Source organism: Camelina sativa, chromosome 5 (assembly GCF_000633955.1).
Source record: "Camelina sativa cultivar DH55 chromosome 5, Cs, whole genome shotgun sequence".
Lineage (NCBI taxonomy): Eukaryota > Viridiplantae > Streptophyta > Magnoliopsida > Brassicales > Brassicaceae > Camelina > Camelina sativa.
In genome coordinates, this window is record NC_025689.1 from 13,746,745 (window position 1) to 13,768,451 (window position 21,707).

Genomic DNA, 21,707 nt, shown 5'->3' on the forward strand with positions numbered 1-21,707 from the left:
AAGAGCATCAACGTGAGCAACTCCCACTAATCATGTCCTTAGAGCATGTGTTATAAGACGTTTTAATTAATTAATTTTTGTGATTTACTTCATGAATTTAGTTTAAATATTTTTTTATTTATATTATATAATTAAAGTTATGATTTAAGTTGTATAAAAACGTATATAAAATTCTCCATTAATTAATAAAAAAAACCAACTCCAGCAATCAACCTAATTTTTAAAGAGAGAGTTGGTTAAAGAGAAGCTTTTGCTAAATACTTTTTTGTCTCTTTACGTCTAAACAAAGGCTATGGTATGAGTTTTTAGGATAAATTTTTGGCTCATATCAGTAAACTTTATTGTTTTCTCAACTTATTGTTCTGAACCCCTGTTTTATAAATTGCTAGACGCTAGTCGGACAGTTGTAATGGATCTAGTGCTTAACGAAAAACTTGGAGATTAAATAGGAATTAATCAAAGACTAGTTTTAGGATTATTTGATTAAATTAATAATAAAATAAAAATATATAGTAATAAATATATGTATAATTTTATTTCTGTTAAAAAAATATCAAAAAAAATATAAATCTATAGTATTATCTTTAAAATTAAGGTATACACATAAAACCATAATTTTAAAAATAAAATTTTATGATTTTCATTACAAATTTGTATATTAGTTATAGTAAAAACATCACAAAGTCTAAATTTAAATGTCTAAATAACAAAAGAAAAAATGTGATTTATATTTGGCTTCAAAAATAACCATTATACACAAAATTAAGCTAGAAATAACCAGATTAGATAGGTTATAATCAAATTAGACAGACATAATCATACAATCGATGGTAGGCAAAGATTAGTCATTAAACGAGACAGAGAGGATGGGCCTAGCGATTTTACGAGGTGTAATCTAAAACAACCCGACCAATTTTTTTTTTAAAACTGTAATATAGAGTGATCCCGTATTCACTAGTAACCTAGCCTCAATCAATAATAGCGGATAACATAAATCAATTCTAATAATCTAATAACTAATAAAATAACAACCAAAGATTCAACAATAACATAACGTCATAGAACCAGTAAACTAAACATCTGTTCTATACAACAATGTTCCATTCTAGCAACCTAACATGAGCATAGAACAAAACAACCGAGCCTCTAGAACATCCTCTTTTTCATCGCTTTGATTCTAGGATCACACTTTGCCTTTACCATCACCGCAACACAAATAAGATGCATAAGTATTTCTGGAAATATTTAGTGAGGCAATCCTCCCATCTACTGGGCTACACACAAGCAATAAGATCACCTCATGTCACAATCAACAAACAACAAACACACCAGGCAATACACAAAGCAATCAAACATCAGTCGCCTGCTGAGGAGGATGTCGACCGACACTGGCCACCTAGTGTCTACCGAAACCCAACTGGTGTCGACCAACACCCGCTCAACATCTCCGAAAGCCCTATCAGTGTCGACCGACACCTCCACATGGTGGCGACCGACAATCATCAAAGCTCTCGCGCCGTCAAAGCATTGGTGTCGACCAACATAAAAATGAAAACACATAATGAAAAATAAGATACAACGGCACAAAGCCAACAAAACAAAGTTTGAAACCAAGAAAAGACAAGCTTAAGCCTCAAACTGCTTCTCGAACCACTTCTTGAACCTTGTCTTCATCCTCGCCTCTGAAGATATGCAGGAATCTTAGCCAACAACTCGTCATTCCTTTGAAGACACTTCCTCAGCATCGACACATGGAAGACTTTGTGGAACGCATGCATAAACTCAGATAACTCCAGCCTATATGCAACTGGTCCCACCCGCTCAACAATCCTAAAAGGACCCATGTACCTCATACTCAACTTAGTCTCTGAGATAGACCTGTTTGGACCCGACAACATGACCATCTTGAGGTACACTCTATCACCAACCTCAAACTCAATGAACTTCCTCCTTTGATCAACATAACTCATCTGCCGATCTTGAACCTCCTTCATGTTCAGCTTGAGCACCCGGATCTTCTCTGTGGTCTCATGAACAAAACTTGCTTCCCATATGCTCCTCTCTCCCACCTGAGTTTAACATAATAGTGTGCGACATGGCCTTCCATACAACACCTCATAAGGAGCCATCCCAATACTTGCCTGATAGATGTTGCTGTAAAAAAACTCTACCAGATTCAGGTGATTAGCCCAGTGACCATCCCAGTCCAACACACACATCCTCAGCAAATCCTCAAGAGTCTGAATCGTCCTCTGTGACTGTCTATCTGTCTGAGGATGGTAAGCTATACTCGTATGCATTTTCTTGCCCAACTCCTGAAATGCCTTCCAGAACGCCAAAGTGAACTTGGAATCCCTGTCTAACACTATGCTCACAAGCACACCGTGCAACCGCACTATCTCCCTCACATATTTCTTAGCCAAAAGTGCCGCTCCATTAGTCTTCTTAATGGCCAGAAAATGTGCAGACTTGGTCACACGATCCACTATCACCCAAATAACATCCATAGTTCGCAAAACAAGCAAGCCAACCACAAAATCCACCACTTTTAGAGAGTGATCATATCCCACTTCCACTCTAGAATGGGTAAACTCTGCAACAGCCACCCGACACCTGATGCTCAGCCTTCACTAACTAGCAGATATCACATCTCGCGACCTAGCTAACGACATTCCTCTTCATCCCGACCTAGTGATAATACCGTTTAAGGTCACGGTACATCTTAGTCGCTTCTGGATGAAGAGAGATCTTGCTCGAATGAGCCTTTATCAACATCTCCTACCTTAGACCCTCATCCTTAGGTATACAAACCCGACCACGCACAAGGATTGTCCCATTAGCAGAGACCTCCATATGGTGTCAACCGACACTCACCAAAGCCCTCGCACCGTCCACACATTGGTGTTGACCGACACCGATTCCAAATGTCGATTACCTTCGATCTCCAGCTCTGAATTCCATCTCCAAACTCCTCACACACATCCAATGCATTCCCAAGAGTGAATCCAAGCCACAGGAGCCATGAAAGCATAGAAACATCCAAAGAAACAATCACACAATACACAAAATCACACAAACATAGATCTTAACTTAGATAAGCTATGGTCATGCACTCACCTTTGCAAAACAGAGAGATTCGACTAACAGACGACCATAAAACACAAAACCACAAGCTTTCCCCACGTCCTCAGCCTTAGATCTCCAACCACAGTGTTGAATGCTTATGTGGTTGTATGTGAGTGGTTGTTGTGAGTTTTGTGACCTTTATAGGTTGGTTTTGGCAACTTGGAGCCGAAAGGAGACGGAGGAGATTGCGTTTGGCGATGTCTCGTGTGCTGCATCGATCAATGCAAGGAGTGCATTGGTCGATGCAGTTAGGGATTTGACGGTGACACAAGGAGTTGCATCGGTCGATTGCATCTTGGGATTCGAAGGACTGCATCGCTCGATGCAAGGATGTTGCATTGGTCGACGCAAGTGCGAAGAGTCAATGCATGTGTTCAGAATTGTCTGGCTTGCTTGTTTATTTGTGTATTGATTGTGTTTTCTTTTTTTCGTTTGTGTGTATAGCCCAATAGATGGGAAGATCGCCTCACAGAGTATTTATGATAATACTCACGCATCTCTGTTGTGTTTGTGATGCAGATAAAGGCAAAGTGTGATCGTGGAATCAAAGCGATGAAGAGGAGAGTGTCTGGCTTCTGTTAGGTTGATAGAGATGAGTCATTAGATAGTTGCCTAGATTGTTGGTTATTTAATTCATGTTGCTTGCTTCTGAATTGTTGGTTTAGGATTTGGAGACATCTTTGATATTGGTTATTTATTCTATTGAAGTATTTGTTGTTTTAATGTTTGATATTTTCCGCTATTTGATTTGAATGTTGTTAGAAATGATAGTGAGTATGAGATCACTAGTTTAATAAGATATTAAATAAAAACAATGGGTTGGGTTTCATGTGATAAGACTTTGATACAACACAAGCTCTATGCCTTGATGACTCGCTCAAAAAGACATAAGAACAAACATTTACTAAGTAAATGAATCCACCTAACTTAGATAAACAAAAACAAAGTCTAAGCTTCAAAATGAGAAAACTCTCTCTTTTATATTTCAAAAATCTTTTATATCTTTACAATGAAACAAATGAGCCTTTTTATAACTCTTACATATAGTATAATCTATATTAATTGAAAATATGTATAAATTAGTTACAAATCAATCACCATAATGAAGAAATTATAATCAGTGGTCATGATGAGGAATAAGTGGTGGATCTAGGATTTCTAACAGAATATTTGTCTTTGCAATCAACATTTACTTATTTGGCTTGTCAACCAGTAGTTCAGGAAATCCATCAACAATTCTGTCCTGAAGTAGTTCATCTACTCGTCCAACATATTGTATGTAGTTACAATTTTGTGATTTTGTTTATATTGGATTTTATTTAGGGAGATACTAAAACCTTCAAATATTAGCCCATGAAATAAGAGCCGGTCATTTTTCATGCAATAATGAATTTTATTGAACATATTTGATGTAAAAAATAAAATTTAGAATATTATCAAAATATATTATATACTCTCTCCTTTCTTTTTTACTAAAATCAGGGTCCGAATGGTAACAACAGATTTAGTTGTACGGGACAAACGATTTGATAGTGTGGTACGGTTGAACTGCGGTACGTGCGGGACAAATGCAGTTAATGCAAAATAAACAGTACAAAATAATGTTTGATTGGTGAAAAACTATTTGCGGTGCAGATTTCATATTGTTTTATTAATAATTAATATAATTATATATTTTATTTGTTTGTATTAATAGATAAATATTTTTATTTTTGTAGATATATAGATATATGATTATTAGAACAATAATTATATGAATAAATTTAAAATACAAGTAATTAATATAATTATAAATTATTATCTTGTTTGTGTTAATAGAAAATATTAAGAACGTTAAATATCTAAATTTATTTAAACTAAAAGTTTAACTTGAACTTAGCATAAAGTCTTTTCTTAAAATCTATGTTGATATTACTTTTTATTAATTGATCACAACAAGAGAAACAAAAATCCATTAATTTTATTTTGTTTTACTGTTAAAAAAGTAAAGAATTATTTTGTTCAGCGCGTTATTGGCAAAACCGCTACATAATAGACATTTCTAAAAATTAATTGTGGTCCCCGTGATAATACACAGCATGAAAAATGCAACCAACTTTTCTATTTTTTTTTTGATCAAACAGATCTTATCATTCCATTAAAATAGAAGGTAACATACAAGGTAGAGAAAGTTTTTAGGATACAACATAAAGGGAACTTGCCCAAAGCATAAATCAACATAGAGACATAAGTAGATAGGGACAATCGATAGTAGCTTGAGAGTATGAACCACATGGTAGGAAGCAAACTGGAACCTGTGAGATCAAGATAAGTTGATGTGAATTCCATGAGCAGGTCAATGGAGGAATGGGTGGCAATTGTCTTGGATCGAAGACTATTTGGCGATGAAAGGGTCAAAGCTGACTGTCTCACCGGAGTGAGGGAGGGCTACTCTAGGTAGAGCTTTGATAAGAGGTTGAGCAAGGGTAGAGCTCTGAGGACCGATCGCTACAAAAGTAGTTGCAGGTCCAAGGTTGAGTGAGAAGAGCTTAAAGAGCTTGTGGTAACCACTACTCCATAGAGTGGGGGTCACAATGCCACTAATCTTCAAGTTTCTATGAGGGGGCTTCATAAAGTAGATGATTTGCTGTTTTGGGAGCTTTGCAATCAGGAGAGGTGGAGATAGGAGGCTGGTGAGAGCTCGGTAACCCCAACTCTGTATAGGTGGGATCATAATGCCAAGCTTCACCAAGCTTTTTCCATCAAAGAGAACATCCCTAGGAGATCCGACAAACACGGTTTTCAAAGGACTCTTATACCAGTCTAGCAACAATGGTGACTTAGGGATCAAAAGCAGTCTTCGAACTAGTGATACCACTAAGCAAATCAAGCGTTGACTAGGGTGGAAGAGAGTGGAGTTTAGACCAAACATGGATTCACACTGAACTCGACACAAAATATTCTCAAGCAAATTATAAGAAACCAATATTCTGCTATCGAGGGAACCTCGTCTTGACCAAGCAGAACACATCGGTACTAAACAATTTGAACTTGATAAACAGCAATTATAGGCGGGTGTGAGTAGGTTCCAGACTTCCAGTGCAGGGATGAATCATAGTCTAGGCAAAGTAGACTATCTACCAGAGTTCCGAGATTAGATTGGGGAGCAAACCTGTGCCAAAGAAATAACAAGGTTGGGACAGAGCAAGCCGAGGTTATGGGTTTCTTCATCAAGATCTTCAAAGTCTCCGGTGTCAACACAGAGCTCCCGTCCAGCTGCAGCCAAGTAAAACACTTGGAGAGAGTATATAAATCTGAGGATTGGAGAGATGTTAAGGTTGACTATGGATAAAGCCAGATCGAGAGATAGTCTCCAAGGTTACCAGGGCATTCGGGGGGTTGAGGAGTGAACTCAGACAGCTGGGTACTCAGGCGAGTAACCTCACTGAGAGAGGGAGACGGAAGCGGAGAGATGGTAGGTAGATGAAGCTGATGCAATATCTGAGTTGAGATCTGGACTCTCAGGAGGACTCCGATGAAAATAAAACAGTTAATGAGCGAGACTTGCAGACAGAGGAGAGGACAGAGATGACGAAACCAAAGCCCAGCAACGCCGATCGGTCTCGGCGCCGCCGGGGAAAGGAACTTCGGTGGTTGTGCCAGAGAGAAAAGCGGCTAGGGCGAACTAGCGTTTTCTATTTTTCTTTTTCAATAACGCAAATTACATCAATGATGTGTGATTGGTGAATGAATCAAATTTTCAGAAAAATAGTGTTGAAATCCGCTTTTGAGAAGTTTCCATTCAAGGCCTTAATCTTAAAAATCTTTTTGTTTTTCGATGACAATCTAAGTGGGAATTATTGGTTTGAGATTTGAATAGACTTTTAAAGATTTAAAATGTTATGTAGAATCTGTTGTTAATAGATCAAGATTTTGTTAAACTCTGTTAAAGTTTAGTGTTATTAGTTTGTGATTTGTAAAAAGTTATTTAAAATCTTAACAAATTTGGGTTATTGGACTCATACTTTTATAAAGTCATTAAAATTTTTGTGTTATTCAATTGAAACAAAAGAATCTAGGATTGTTAATGAACTCAATTATTATGTTATTGGTTCATGATTTTAGACACTTTCTTTACAAAATAAAGTCATGGAAAGTATCACAAAAATACGAGGATTGTTTGGAGCACTTTACACGATTTTAGAAAACTAATCAACAAAACTCTCTAGTATTCTTAGGGGATGTATTGAAACCATGATTTTAGAGGATTTTATGGGATTTTGGAAATTTGGAATTTTGATAGATTTTAGGGAAGTTGATATGATTTATGGTAAAATTATTTCAAATACCACCTAAAACCATGAGATTTGAATTTCTGTATTTTTAACTAAAAATAAATCCTCTCAAATCCTTCAGAATCACTAAGAGCTGTTATTGGAGAGGTGATTTCTAAATTCATATGAAACTGTAAATTCTAAAAATCAAAACACATGAATTTTGAAATAGCATGTTTTATCCTTGGATTTGAATCCTTCTATTTTACACTTTCGAATCCATTCAAATCTATTTAAAATATAATGTGGATTTTGAAATCCAAAAACAAATCATTAAATGAATAACATGGAATTTTAACAAGTATTTGTACATCATAGAACCAATAACACATAATTTTTATAAGTATTTTAAAATCAATGATTGAATAACACATGATTTTTGTTTGGATTTTCAAATCCATTAAAATCATAGAACTAATAACCCCATCTAAAACTTATTAAAATTCAAATACACAAACTGTTTTAAATAACAGTGGATTTTAAAATAGATTTTTAAATCATCAGTTCAATAACAGTGAATTTTAATGGACTTTTTAAAATTCATGATTGAATAACATAGGATTTGTAAATTTTACACAAATCACTTAAAATGTCAAATTGAATACACCCCCTAATTAAACAATCTTTCACTTATTCATTTTTAATGATTTTGTTGAACTTTTAAAAAAATCTTTGTAAATTAGAATCCAATAACACCCCTAAAATTTGTTTCCTTTTTGTCTCCTTTATTCTTTCACTTGAATAAAGTTAATTAATACGAACTATATTCTTTGAATCTCGTTTTTGTCTTAATCAGCTCTTTAATTTTAGAACAGAAATCCACTGTGTTGGGTTCTCTTTGTTCTAGTTTGGAACTTTGAACCTCTCTTTTAATTTTTAATCTTAATAATTATTTTGCCCAACAAAAACAATACTAAAGCCAAAGAATAATCTTATTCTCGATAAATTGCGAGTAACTTTTTTTTATAAAGGTGTGATACGTAAATTCGTTTAGCGCAATAACAACACAATGGTTCGATTCCCACGGCGCATATCACACGTTAGCTCTAAGCTTATCTTGTTTTAATTAATCCCACAAGTTTTATTTAATCGTGTCGCAAATCTCGAAATTTAAGATCCATTAAATGCTTAAATCCTTAGTCTAAACTTTAGTAGAGATCGAATAGTGAAAAGTCAAACTCTTCTTGAGTCTTTGTTTTCTTCTCTTATCTCTCTTTCTTGATATAGAACTCTTTTTTAATTGAAACTTTATTCGTAAGCGACGTTTGGTGACCAAATTAGAATTGGGTTTGGTGAAGTTCGTCGTGTCTCACTTTTCGTTCTTTTGAAGCTTCAATATTTCTGGTAGGGAATTTTCTTTTTATTTCCCACGATTTTTGTTTTTCTTTCTTTTCTTTTGTTTGACGTAGTTTACAAATTTTGTGGGACTCATCTTCTTGTTTCATATGATTTTTATCTAAGTTTACATGCGTATAAATATAGATTCCATTGAATCTTGTTATGTCATCAAGATCAGAAGAGTGATTTGTGTATAGTTTTCGTTGCAACTTTACATCCAGCTTCTCACTGCCTCATTAGGTTGATTAATACTCTATAATCCGTGTGATTATATATATATATATATATATATATATGTAACATGTGTACGTATTCTTATCTCATGATGAATCTGTGATTAGAGTTTACTAAATTTAATTCAGCTTTGCAGAAATGGCAACGAATTCTTCCAACGGGACGACAACGACAAAGCCACCACCGATGCCTTCTCCTCTGCGTAACTCCAAGTTCTTTCAGGTCAATTATATTATTTTGTTCTTCTCAGTCAACATATCTTAAGTCTCTAAACTTAAACTCTAGTTAAACGTTGTAGTTATGCATAAGTCAAAGTCATAAGAGAAAAAAGTTTAAATTCATGGTATAGATCTCAATCTCACCTAAAAAGGCTTGATAGTTAGAAATGTTTTGACATTGATTTTTCTTTTATGGTCAACAACATGCATTATGCGAGATTTGAATAACCAGGTGTATTAATGCAAACTGACATGTCGAAATTAAATTGTTGAATGATTTTGGGAAAGCAGTCGAATATGAGGATCTTGGTGACAGGAGGAGCTGGATTCATTGGTTCACATCTCGTTGATAGATTGATGCAAAATGAAAAGAATGAAGTAATCGTTGCGGATAATTACTTCACAGGATCAAAAGACAATCTCAAGAAATGGATCGGTCATCCAAGATTTGAGCTCATTCGTCACGGTAAATCTTCTTGATTAGTCAATCTTAATCGATACTCATAGTGATAATACAAAACATTGCATTAGTAATTAACTCCAATATTAAAACAAAAATCTTCAGATGTGACCGAGCCTCTGTTAGTCGAGGTTGATCAAATCTACCATTTAGCATGTCCTGCATCTCCAATTTTCTACAAATACAACCCGGTTAAGGTTTGTTAAATCTCGTTAACCAAAATCCGCTAAAATGATGATATAATGTTAATGACTTGTGACCATATCTTCACATTTTAATGTTTGGCAGACGATAAAAACGAATGTGATTGGCACACTTAACATGTTAGGACTAGCTAAGAGGGTTGGAGCTAGAATTTTGCTTACTTCGACATCTGAAGTTTACGGTGATCCTTTGGTTCACCCTCAACCTGAGAGCTACTGGGGAAATGTAAACCCGATCGGTAAGTCATATATAACTATTATTTGTAATTATCTCAGCTATATATACTAATGAACTAACACACCAATGTGTTGCACATTATAAGGTGTTAGAAGCTGTTACGATGAAGGAAAACGTGTGGCAGAGACTCTAATGTTTGATTACCATAGGCAACATGGGATTGGTAATATTAATCAGTCTATTGTCATTTCCTTGGAAATTTGGATCTAGTCTTACTAGCTTATTTTCATATTGCTATGGGGACAATGTAGAAATACGCATAGCAAGAATATTCAACACATATGGTCCTCGTATGAACATAGACGATGGTCGTGTAGTGAGCAACTTCATTGCTCAGGCTCTCAGGTGACTAACCTCAAGTTCTTGAATTTTCACTTTTTATAAACCGGGTTTATTTTGAGTCGAATCTAAGACTATTAGTTATGGTTTTGCAGGGGAGAAGCTCTAACTGTTCAGAAACCGGGAACACAAACCCGCAGTTTCTGTTATGTATCAGACATGGTATGTGTATGTCTACCCTATATAATATCTTTATCATGATTCAAACTCATTAAATATTAAATTATACTTGCATTGATCTTATTCTTACCAAATCACGAAAAGAATTCCACTAAAAAAGTGTGATTGGTAACAACATGCAGAAATGATCACAACTTTGGTTTTGTAGGTGGACGGTCTAATGCGACTGATGGAAGGAGACCAAACCGGACCGATCAACATAGGCAATCCAGGCGAATTCACGATGGTTGAACTCGCTGAGACGGTTAAAGAGGTTGATTAGCACTGTCATTTTTGTTATTTCATTTCACATGCATAAATGTGATTATAGCTCTAATGTGTAACAATAAGTAATGTATACTAATGACAATTGATATATGCAGCTTATTAAACCGGACATCGAGATAAAAATGGTAGAGAACACACCAGATGATCCAAGGCAAAGGAAACCAGACATAAGCAAAGCTAAAGAAGTTCTTGGTTGGGAACCAAAGGTGAAGCTACGTGAAGGGCTTCCTCTTATGGAAGAAGACTTCCGTCTCAGGCTTGGTGTTTCAAAGAAGTGAATGAAACTTATTTCAAGAAGAGAAAAAAAATATGTTTTTATTCATGATTTTGTATGTTTGTTTTTTCCCTCTCTTATATTTTTTTTTTTGCATTTCGAGTTTATAGCGAATAAGCTTCCTAACGAGGAACATTTTAGGGAGTGATGTTGTACTACTACTTGGATTTTTTGATGAGCATGTAATCAATGAGATCAACTAAGCCTAGTTGACAAAGTGAGTCATTTCATCGTCACTGATCTTGTGAAAACTTGAAAAGTCCAAACTCTTTTCCTTGTGCTGTAAACCAAATTTTTTTGGTTTATAGAGTTTCCTATGCATAAATCTAGTTTATGTCAATTTCTACAACCTTTTAATCTCATTCACACCACTGGTTTGAAGAATAACAAAGTTAACATTGTTAAGAAAAACACTTCAACAAAACTAGAGTCTCTCCTCCTCTTAACACAAGGTCTTAAGTTAAGTCTGAACACATGGTACAAAATACTAATTTTTTTTATAAAGAGTATATACTAGTCAATGGGAGATACATTCAATAGATCCGCTGTAGCACAAAGGTTTATTTCAATGATGAAATCCGGGTTCAAACCCCAGCAGCGGAATACTTCTTTTTTGCTTTCTTCCTAGTCAAGGAAAGGACAGATCCAATATATTTACAATATACCACTTTTATTTTTGATTAAAATCGATTATGCTTGTCTAAGTTGACTTTTAAGATGATGTTTTGTTTTGATCTTTCATGAGCTTTGTGTTGAATCTAGTTACGGTGTGAATCTAATACCAAGATTGTGATAATATCATTTTGCCATGATCAAAGAAGAAACTCTGAGTTCATTCTTCAAGATTTGTTCTTCTTTGTTTTGTTTCCACTTTGGATAAGTTTACAACTTGCTGAAAATTCTATGACAAATACCATAAAGTATTGGTCTGAAGATTGAATCAAGAACACATGTTTTATTAGTAGTTCGAGATCGATGTGATCCGATTCCCAGCTAGCAAGAACAATACCTTGCAATTCACTATTAGTGAAGTCTTTAAGTTAAAGAAAAAAAAAAGAGAGAAGCAAAAATAATTGAAGAGACATATACAAGAGTAAGAATCTTGTTTCATTCTAGCTAAAGCACCCAATCCTTAAGTTGTGGACACTGTTAAATGCTCCAAACCAGAACACTCCAATAAACTTAAGGGGAGTGTATTGAAACCATGATTTTGGAAGATTTGATGGGATTTAGAAAATTTGGAATTTTGAAAGATTTTAGGGAAGTTGATATGATTTATTGTAAAATTCTTTCAAATCCCACATAAAACCATGAGATTTGGATTTCTCTATTTTTAACTAAACAAATCCCACCTAAATCTTCCAGAATTTCAAAAATCATTAAAATCCAAATTCACAAACTATTTTGAATAACAGTGGATTTTAAAGTAGATTTTTAAATTATCAGTTGAATAACAGTGAATTTTAATAGACTTTTTAAAATACATGATTGAATAACATAGGATTTGTAAGTTTCACACAAATCATTTAAAATATCAAATTGAATACACCCCCTAAGAGTCTCTCCTCTTAAGAAAACACTAAAGTTTTCATTAATATACTAGTTGATTGTAGATATGTTCAAACAGATCCGCTGTAGCACACAGGTTAATTTCAATTGTGAAATCCGGGTTCAAACCCCGGCAGCGGAATACTTTTTTTAGTCACGTAAAGGACAGATCCAATTATCGAAACTATTTCACACACCTAACAAATAAAATGATAAAAACATAATTTCATTATGCTTGTCTAAGTTGACTTTGCTACAGGAGATCATTCGAGAGTTTTCTTATCTTTAATGAGCTTTTGCTTTTGTATTGAATGAGAGATTCATCAACAAATCTATAGCTTGCAAGTTGTTTCAAGTCACGTATGATAGGCTAATATCAAGATTGTGCCAAAAAAAAAAAAATATATAGATTGTGCTTATCCAATACATAACTGGAAGAACAATACTTTTGGTATTCATCGCCAGTGGAGTCTTTGAGTTACATAAGAGATAAAGGAGCTTATAAAAAGAGAAGACAAAGAATCAAGAAGAGCTTTGAGCTCTGTTTTTGATCAAAAGCAGAGCCGAAACCACCTCAATACGACATCGCTTCATTCTAGCTAGATAAAACACACATTATCAATAAACCGTCCCGGTTATTCACTGGTTCAGAAATTTTACAACGACATCGTTTCATTCTAGGCTAAAGCTCCCATCCTTAACCGGACCGGTTGAAGAAAAAAATAACAAAAATACACGATCCGTGTGAGTGACTTAATAACCCAATCTATTACCGTAGATTTAATAGTAATCAACGGTTCATATTTCTTCTTAACCTTTTCTCGCGGATCGTCATCAGTAACCGTACAATCAAAGACTAAAAAGAACGGTCACGATTCATTTTCCAAAACAAAGCATCTTCTTTATAAATCCATCATCTTCCTCTTCAGCAACCAAACAAAACTTCAAATCGTCTTTTAAACAAATCTCAAATTCTCCCAAGAAAAAAGAAAAAAGAAAAAAATGTCAGGAAGAGGAAAAGGAGGAAAAGGGTTAGGCAAAGGAGGAGCAAAAAGACACAGAAAAGTTCTAAGAGACAACATCCAAGGAATCACGAAGCCAGCGATACGTCGTCTCGCTCGTAGAGGAGGAGTGAAACGTATCAGTGGTCTGATCTACGAAGAAACGAGAGGTGTGCTGAAGATCTTTCTCGAGAACGTGATTAGAGATGCTGTGACGTATACTGAACACGCTAGGAGGAAGACTGTTACTGCAATGGATGTTGTTTATGCTTTGAAGAGGCAAGGACGTACTCTCTATGGATTTGGTGGTTGATTTTAACAAATTTGAGTTTTCTTTTTGTTTTTGGGGTTTCTTGTGTTTTTATGATGATTAATTAAGTCTTGCTGTCAAGAAATTTCAGAATTATTTAGGGATTTAGGGTTTGAGATTTGTAATTAGGGTAATTGCAAGTTGCTGTAATGAAGATCTCATTTGGTTACTGATAGTTTCAATTGCTCTTAATTTCTCTAATCTACTCTTATTTGCTATAAGAACAGTCCTTAATTTTATAAAATTGTACTTAATTATGAGGATTTTGGGTTTATGAGATTTAAAATCAAATTATGTACTAAATGTGAGCATTTTAGAGTTTAGTGATTAAGAACAGAAGACTCATAAACTTCTGAGCTAAATTTGAGATACTATTACTCAACAGCCACGTCAGCGATCCAAGACATAATTTTGTAACGAACCATTTCACCGTCAGATCAGATAGAATCAACGGTCAATACAACGACACAGATTCTAAAAGAAAAGAAAATCAAATTGTGGACTAAATTTGAGCATTTTAGAGTGTTTGTTTGGAGTTTAAATATAAGACTCATAAACTTGTGAGGTAATTTTGGGATAATATTGTTATTACTCAACAGCCACGTCATCGATCCAGGACATTCTTTTGTAACGAAATATTTACCGTCAGATCAGATTTAATCAACGGTCAATACAGCGACACAGATTAGAAAAGAAAAGAAAGAAAAAAGAAAGGGCCCTACCGGATTCGAACCGGTGACCTATTGATCTGCAGTCAATTGCTCTACCACTGAGCTAAGGACCCTTTGTTGTTAAACTATTAAAATAAACAGAATATTACGTTAATCAACATTGTTCTTCCATTTCTACAACACCTTCGATACCAAAACAAGACCGTAACAAAGAGACAGAAGCAACAACCATAACTCCTGCGAATATAGTCGGAACAAAAAGATCCAAAGTCGATTTCTTCACCATTTCTGAAGGTATGATCACAGTTTCTTCCATCGGAATCCTCACGAACCCATCTGAAGAAGAAGATGATGATATTTTAGACACGAAAGCCATCTCCGGAGCGAATGAAGCCAAAGCCACCGTTAACATTAGGAGTATTGTCCATGTTGCTGCTTGAACAAGAACTTTCCAACGAGTTGAGACTTTCTCAAGTATTGGTTCCATTGTTAAGGATCAAAACTAGAAGTTGTTTAGTTTTGTCTTGTGTGTGAAGTTAAAAAAAAAAAGATTTTGAGTGTGTTGATTGTGATAGTACTATGTGACGAAGGAGTGGGAGAGAGGGCGCTTACACGTTTTCACGAACTCTATTTTACAATTACGATTTTGCCATTTTTCTTATTAATCTTGAATTAATTAGGTTGTGGTGGTTTGAATAAATTTTGTAGTGACCGAGTTTTAATGATTATTCACCTAACTAACGAGAGAAAAATGTACCCCGTGAACTAATCTAGTGTCTCTAATGATAGGATCGGAGAAGAGGTCAATGAAGGGTTGAGAATGAGTCATGAGATTTTACAATGATGATGAGAGTAACATTTTTCGGATATTTTAATTGTTGTTAAAGTTTGTGGCTTTGACTAAATCCAATGTATATGTGGCAGTAAGAAGAGGTTAGCGATAGACCAACATTACTCTATAATTCATGTTGAACATATCCTAAGTTCCTAACACATGTCACCCATTGGCAACTTCTACCTACATACAAGTACTACTTAACTTTTGTTTCACAAGTGAGGTTAATCATAATTAATTAGTCTTAGAAGTGGGACTAACGCAAACACTCATTGGGTTTTAAAAGGCGATCTAGCAACTCTCGTTTCCTAAAGTCTCATATATTATCACATCTATATTTAGTTGTCAAGGCTCGAGCACATCCCCTTAGATCTCTGTTTTTGTTGCATATTAGCTAATTAAGGTGAATTTACAGAATTTATATATAGTTTTTAAAATTTGTTTTAATGATTAATGTAAAATTAATTTAACCAAAATTTTTTGTTACATTATATGCATCCTTAAATTGAAAGTAGGTTCGAGAGTAATGCAAGAATTTTTTTAAAAAATTTAGTATCTTGAATCAATATTTTTAGAGGTTTTAGATAATCATCATAAATCTCGTTGTTTTGATTTATTTTTCTTAGTTAACAGTTAGTTTTAGGATTCCATTTCTGATTATTTCATTTAGTTCTAACTAATGTTATAGCCTATCAAAAAAAAAAAAAAAAACTAATGTTATGTTATATTGCTTGGAAAATTTTTATGTTTTGCTAAAAATTTTTCCTCTTGCTTATTTTTACATTAGTTATAGATTTATCATCGTAACATGTTTATAATCATCATGTTGCTAAATGTTTTGCTAAAATAAACACATGGGGACAGTTCAAATTATGCCTATGGAACCAATGGTGGACGTATTGGAGACTAAAATAAACACATGGGGACAGTTCAAATCATGCCTATGGAAACAATGGTGGACGTATTGGAGATCACCAGACTACAATCTTGTCCGGTTCATTTTCACATTAGCAACATCTCTCTTGGATGGTACCATCTTCCGGCAAATAGGAGGTAACAGGTCGACGGCAGGAGACTTATCTATGGTCATAGGAGCATTGTACGCCGCGGTTATTTTCGTGGGAATCAATAACTAACCTATCCAAGTTGTGAGTGGCGGCGGTATACTATATATGATGCAACTCTAGAAACATTTCACAAAATCCAAAGCATATAGGGTTTGAATCACATTCAAGCTTCAAACTTAATCACTATTCTTTACAACACATGGAGACTACCATATATTAGTTTGGCCGTTTGTGAAAATAACCAAACCCCAAACCGAAACTAAAAACGTTGTTATATATATAAGCTAATAAAAGTCTCATCATCTCTATGACCCCATTTTTATCTAAGAAAGATTGATCCTCTCTTATTCCAACTCTCGTTGTTACTTACTAAAGATATCTATTTTGGTCACATATACTCTGAGGGGTGTCCATCATTTCTAAGATGAATAAACAAGAGCTTTTTTTTTTTTGATCAAACAGATGGTTTCTATTTATTCAAACAGAAAACATTACAAGGAAATGAGTTTGTTCACATTAAATAAAAACGAATTTTGATCTAGTAAAATTACCAATTCATCATACAAAACTATCTATAAAATCAAGAAATTCCAATTACCATGCACCATTTAAAGTTAAACTCAAACTTTTTGCAGAACTTCAAACAAATTTCGACACAATTCCAAGTCACTTAACATTGATAATCTACTTCAAAAGAAACATTAATACCATAATATTCTTCAACAAATTACATCCAAAGCCATAAACCCATCAGATTACATAACAAAACAAACCCATATGTTAAGCCTAAACCACCCAAACCTAAGAGCCTTCGTTCCTTCAGAAACAGCATGCTTAGAAAAGTTCACCAGGTAACACAAGTCTAACAGCTGTCTGAATCTCCCTAGAAGTGATCATAGGTTTCTTGTTATACGTAGCCAACTTCGAAGCTTCTTGCGCAAGTTTCTCGAATATATCGTTGATAGAACTGTTCATAATCCCCATAGCTTTGCTTAAGATTCCAATATCTGGATGAACTTGTTTCAGAACCTTGAAGATGTAGATCTTGTCTGTCTCTGTGCTTTTCTTGACTCGTTTCTTCTTCTTGTCGACGCCTTAGGTGATAAAGGCTTCTTTAGGTAGTTTTTTTTTCTTGCTGGAGCTTTCTATTGATGGCGTGGAGATATTGTATCCGTTGGATTAATAAGTAAGTGTTTTTCTTCTTTGTGGAGAATAATTAGGATTGCTGATGTGTATTAAGCGGTTAAATAGTCCAACTTTTTGTTTAATAAACAAATAGCATAATTTCATTAAATATAGATAAAAATTTTGAAAGTTTTTTAATTTTTTTAGGGAATAAATGAAAATATATTTTTTTTAAAAATAATAATACAATTTAAGAATGACGTAAACTTCTTATTTTTTTGGGTGGTTAGAAATCGCCTATTTTTCTCCTCTAATCGTTTCTTTGAACCACTCATTCCAACCACATGTTTCAATCACTTCTCCTAATCGTTGTTTTGGTCGGTAACTTATAAGGTGGTCCGTTTGTAAACGAGGTACCGATCAATTTCTTTTAAGTGATGTAAAATGCTAACGATCCACTAATAGTGATTAGTGATAGAAACAATTTGACAATATTAAGTACGTAGTGAAGAGATATGTATGAAGAAGGTTAGTTGAGTTTGTAGTGAAAGAGATAGAAGAGCTATGAATTAAATCAAAGTGTAGGATTTTTCTCATTAACTCAAAGTTTGACGTTATTATGGATCTATGTAATAAGAGCTAGTTCTTAGTTTCTGACTCTATTCAAGTTGCTTTGCCAGGACCATACCAACACAACCATCTGACATCTTATTCGGACTAATCCTTATAGTGAATTGACTCAACGAAAAAGCAATCCATAAAGTTGATCTTGGGCCAAATATAATCCTAAGTCTCGCCAACCATGACTTTTGTTTCTAATAGAAGACTAGTCCTTACTCCTTACTTCCTCTATTGAGTTCTTTAAAGTTTACTTCATTTGGTGTCTAATTTTTTTTTAAATAATTTATTTATATGTTTTTTTTTAGATTTGTTTAAATACTAACTAGTGGGAAGCTTTAGTAAATTTCTGAAAATCACTAATTCAACAAGCAGTTGACCTTACTAGTTTGTATGATTATTAATTTAGCCGACGAAACTATACTAAATTATAATAAAATAGTAAAGAGATAAAGGCATCATTACCATCTTCACCAAGAAACCTCAAAAACTTAATACAAGCTAGTTAAATGGGATTTCTGAAATCAATGAACTAATTGGATTCCCAAAAGTTAAAGCATGTTTTCAAGAAAAATGAAGAAGCAAAGGAGATAGATTGCCAAAGAGATAACTATCTAAATTTTAGTTAATCGTTTCCAACCATTAATTTAGTTGACGAGAGACCCCATTATTGTTTCATAGGGACTAAGGTGAAAATGATAGTTCTGAAAATCTGTTGAAGACTATTCAGTTTCAAAATCTATTTTGGACCGGACTCATTCATCAAAGAATTATAGTCAGATCTCATTATCAATTTTCTTTACAAACTTCAACATCTTTTTTTTTTTTTTTCTTTTTTTCTTTTCAGTTTGGGCTTTAAACATGTTTGGAAATATGATTGTGTTTTCGGGTTTGACCTGTTTTAAAATTATATGGGACCAACAATTATATGATGCAGTTCATATATAATTTTTGTTTTAATTATTTTTTATTTATACATAACTTATTAATATGTTTCGTACACATGCGAATTAATCTGTATTATATTGTATTAATCATATAATTATCATAAAAAGGTAATATATATGTATCAACTATTTAAACCCTAAATAATTTATTTTTTTTATAAAGAATTTTGGTTAATCACTTCTTTCAACCGATTTTTTGATGGGAGAATTGCAAAATTGGACCCCTAACTTGAGTCAATTACAATTTTAGACACCTCTTTTTCTCTCTCCAACATTTGCCACTTTCTCCCTATTAAATCCTTGGTCATTAATTGTATTCACGAAAATGCCATTATTTCTGATTTATTTGAATTTCTTGCGAAAATATTTATTACATCCATATCCTCATCTTCTTCTTTTATTTACGGTTGTGCCACCACCATCAATTTTCCAACAACCATGAACAACCAAATTTGAAGCTCTTAAAGCTTCAACAACCTGAATTTGTAAACTTAAATAACACCCAATGCTATGAAAACTTCATTTTCTTCCATCTCCTCTCCATTTTAATCCAAGAAAATTTGCAAGTGCATTTATCTTGTTATATGTCATGATTCTTGGATAGTGATTAAATTGGCGCTGAGTTTCTTCCGTGGTGACTAAAGACGACGTCCTTGGTGCTTGTCATTGCGAAACAACCACCGATAAGGTTATTTTCCGGTATATTTCATGATTTTCCTTGATTTTTTTGCGGAAGTAGACTTCATTTGTTAGTCTAACCGTCATAATATCATGTAAAGTCTACTCTATGGTCAATTTTGCAATTAAAATTTTATCGAGTTTCGAGCCCGTAGACTACAATTTCAGTCTACTTAATTTCATTTGAAAACAAAAAAATATGGTTCAGACTGCATTATAATCTTTCCGTCAGATATTTCATTTGCAGTCTACTAAGGTGTATATTTGCAATTGACCAAATTCTTGACTTTTTAGTTATGACTGCCGGACGAAGTCTTCTTACGATAATAAACGAGTAGACTTCTATAGTGACTATTTTTGGCATTGACCAAAATATTTAAGCATTGACCGTAATATTATTATATTAAAATAATTAGTTGACTGCAAAAGAAGTCTACTTATTAAAAAATTCAAATATTGGTCAACCACAAAAATGACCAAGGCAAACTGCAAACGAAGTCATCATTATTGTAGACTTCGTACGAAGTCTACTTGGCAAAAGTCAAACTTGGTCAATTGCAAAACTAACCACGACAAAGTTTACTTTTTCTTGTTGACGGATAGTTGAAGTCTACATAGTAGACAGAAGTCTACTGTAAAGTCAATAGGTTGGTCAATTGCAAAAATAACCGGAGTCGACTATAACTGAAGTTAACCAGTTGAACTTTCTATTGAAGTCTACCTAGTTTTATCTATTTAATTGCAAAACTAACCAAAAATTTAACAAAGGAAGACCACAAAAGAAGTCAACCGGTTCTGGTAGACTTCGTTTGCAGTCTGCTTTGTTAAATTGTAATTGCAAAAATAGACCGCAAGAAATAGACTTCATTTGAAGTTATCCTCGTATAGTTTTTTTTATGTCTACCCGTTGATGTGAACATGAAGTCAGCATTATTTGAAAACCAATTTATTGCAAATTGGTGAATAATTTTTAAGATTTTCTTGTTGTATTCTTTGATATATGTTATATACTTGGCTTTGTATGTTTTTGACATGAATCCATATTATACATATGGAGAAATCAGGTTTTTGGTTTTCATAGGCAATTAGGTCATTAAGGTAGACTAATTTAGGAAGTCAACGTGTTGTAGTTATCTGTGAAGTCTGTATAATTGACAAGAAAAATAATCTCGGTTTTAGAAAACCAATTCCAGTTTATTTGAAACAGTACCAAAAAAATATAAAGAAACCGACTTCTTTGGCAGACTTCTTTACCAACTAACGTCAAATCAATTAAATCAATTTAAACCTTGTACTGATTATGTCGACGGCTTCTTTGGCAGACTTCTGTACGGGAAACTGAACCGTCTGCAAATCAATCAAATCAATTTAATATTTGTAATGATTATGCTGAAGACTTATCTAGAAGACTTCTTCTAAGAATATAGAATTCTACAATTATAAATATGAAATGAAGTGATATATAAACTTTTTAAGAATTACCCAACTGTGAATAATTTCAGTCTCCAATACAACAATGAAGGGTATTCTTAGCTATTAGTTGTTACACTAAATCTTATTGAAATTACAAATTTTTATGAATTTTTTTTCAGTTTTGGGATAATTTGACAAATTAGAAGAGAAACCTGCCATAATTTTATAAAAATTATATTTTTATTATGTCGACGACTTCTCTGGTAAACTTCTGCACGGGAAACTGAACCGTTTGCAAATCAAT

General features: G+C 33.8%; 3 protein-coding genes and 1 non-coding gene across 6 annotated transcripts; 2 read left to right on the forward strand and 2 right to left on the reverse strand.

Moving 5' to 3' along the window:
• Nucleotides 8,617-11,426, forward strand: LOC104786824 (UDP-glucuronic acid decarboxylase 6). Of its 3 annotated transcripts, none has more exons than XM_010512284.2 (10): nt 8,617-8,783; nt 9,148-9,233; nt 9,521-9,695; nt 9,795-9,886; nt 9,978-10,131; nt 10,216-10,293; nt 10,382-10,475; nt 10,565-10,631; nt 10,798-10,902; nt 11,012-11,216. In XM_010512284.2, the coding sequence occupies exons 2-10, from the start codon at nt 9,150-9,152 to the stop codon at nt 11,192-11,194; spliced, it is 1,032 nt and encodes a 343-aa protein (XP_010510586.1). In that variant the 5' UTR covers nt 8,617-8,783; nt 9,148-9,149; the 3' UTR covers nt 11,195-11,216. The 3 variants fall into 3 exon arrangements, with proteins under 3 accessions (XP_010510586.1, XP_010510585.1, XP_010510584.1); XM_010512283.2 differs by lacking the exon at nt 8,617-8,783 and adding an exon at nt 8,838-9,017 and having other exon boundaries at nt 9,140-9,233; XM_010512282.2 differs by lacking the exon at nt 8,617-8,783 and adding an exon at nt 8,839-9,017 and having other exon boundaries at nt 11,012-11,426.
• Nucleotides 13,671-14,241, forward strand: LOC104786825 (histone H4). The gene has a single exon (XM_010512285.1). The coding sequence runs from the start codon at nt 13,741-13,743 to the stop codon at nt 14,050-14,052; it is 312 nt and encodes a 103-aa protein (XP_010510587.1). The 5' UTR covers nt 13,671-13,740; the 3' UTR covers nt 14,053-14,241.
• Nucleotides 14,762-14,833, reverse strand: TRNAC-GCA. The gene has a single exon. It is a non-coding gene; the product is annotated as a tRNA-Cys (tRNA).
• On the reverse strand, nt 14,774-15,364 carry LOC104786826. Its single transcript, XM_010512286.2, has one exon. It carries the CDS (start codon nt 15,205-15,207, stop codon nt 14,875-14,877), a length of 333 nt encoding a protein of 110 aa, XP_010510588.1. The 5' UTR covers nt 15,208-15,364; the 3' UTR covers nt 14,774-14,874.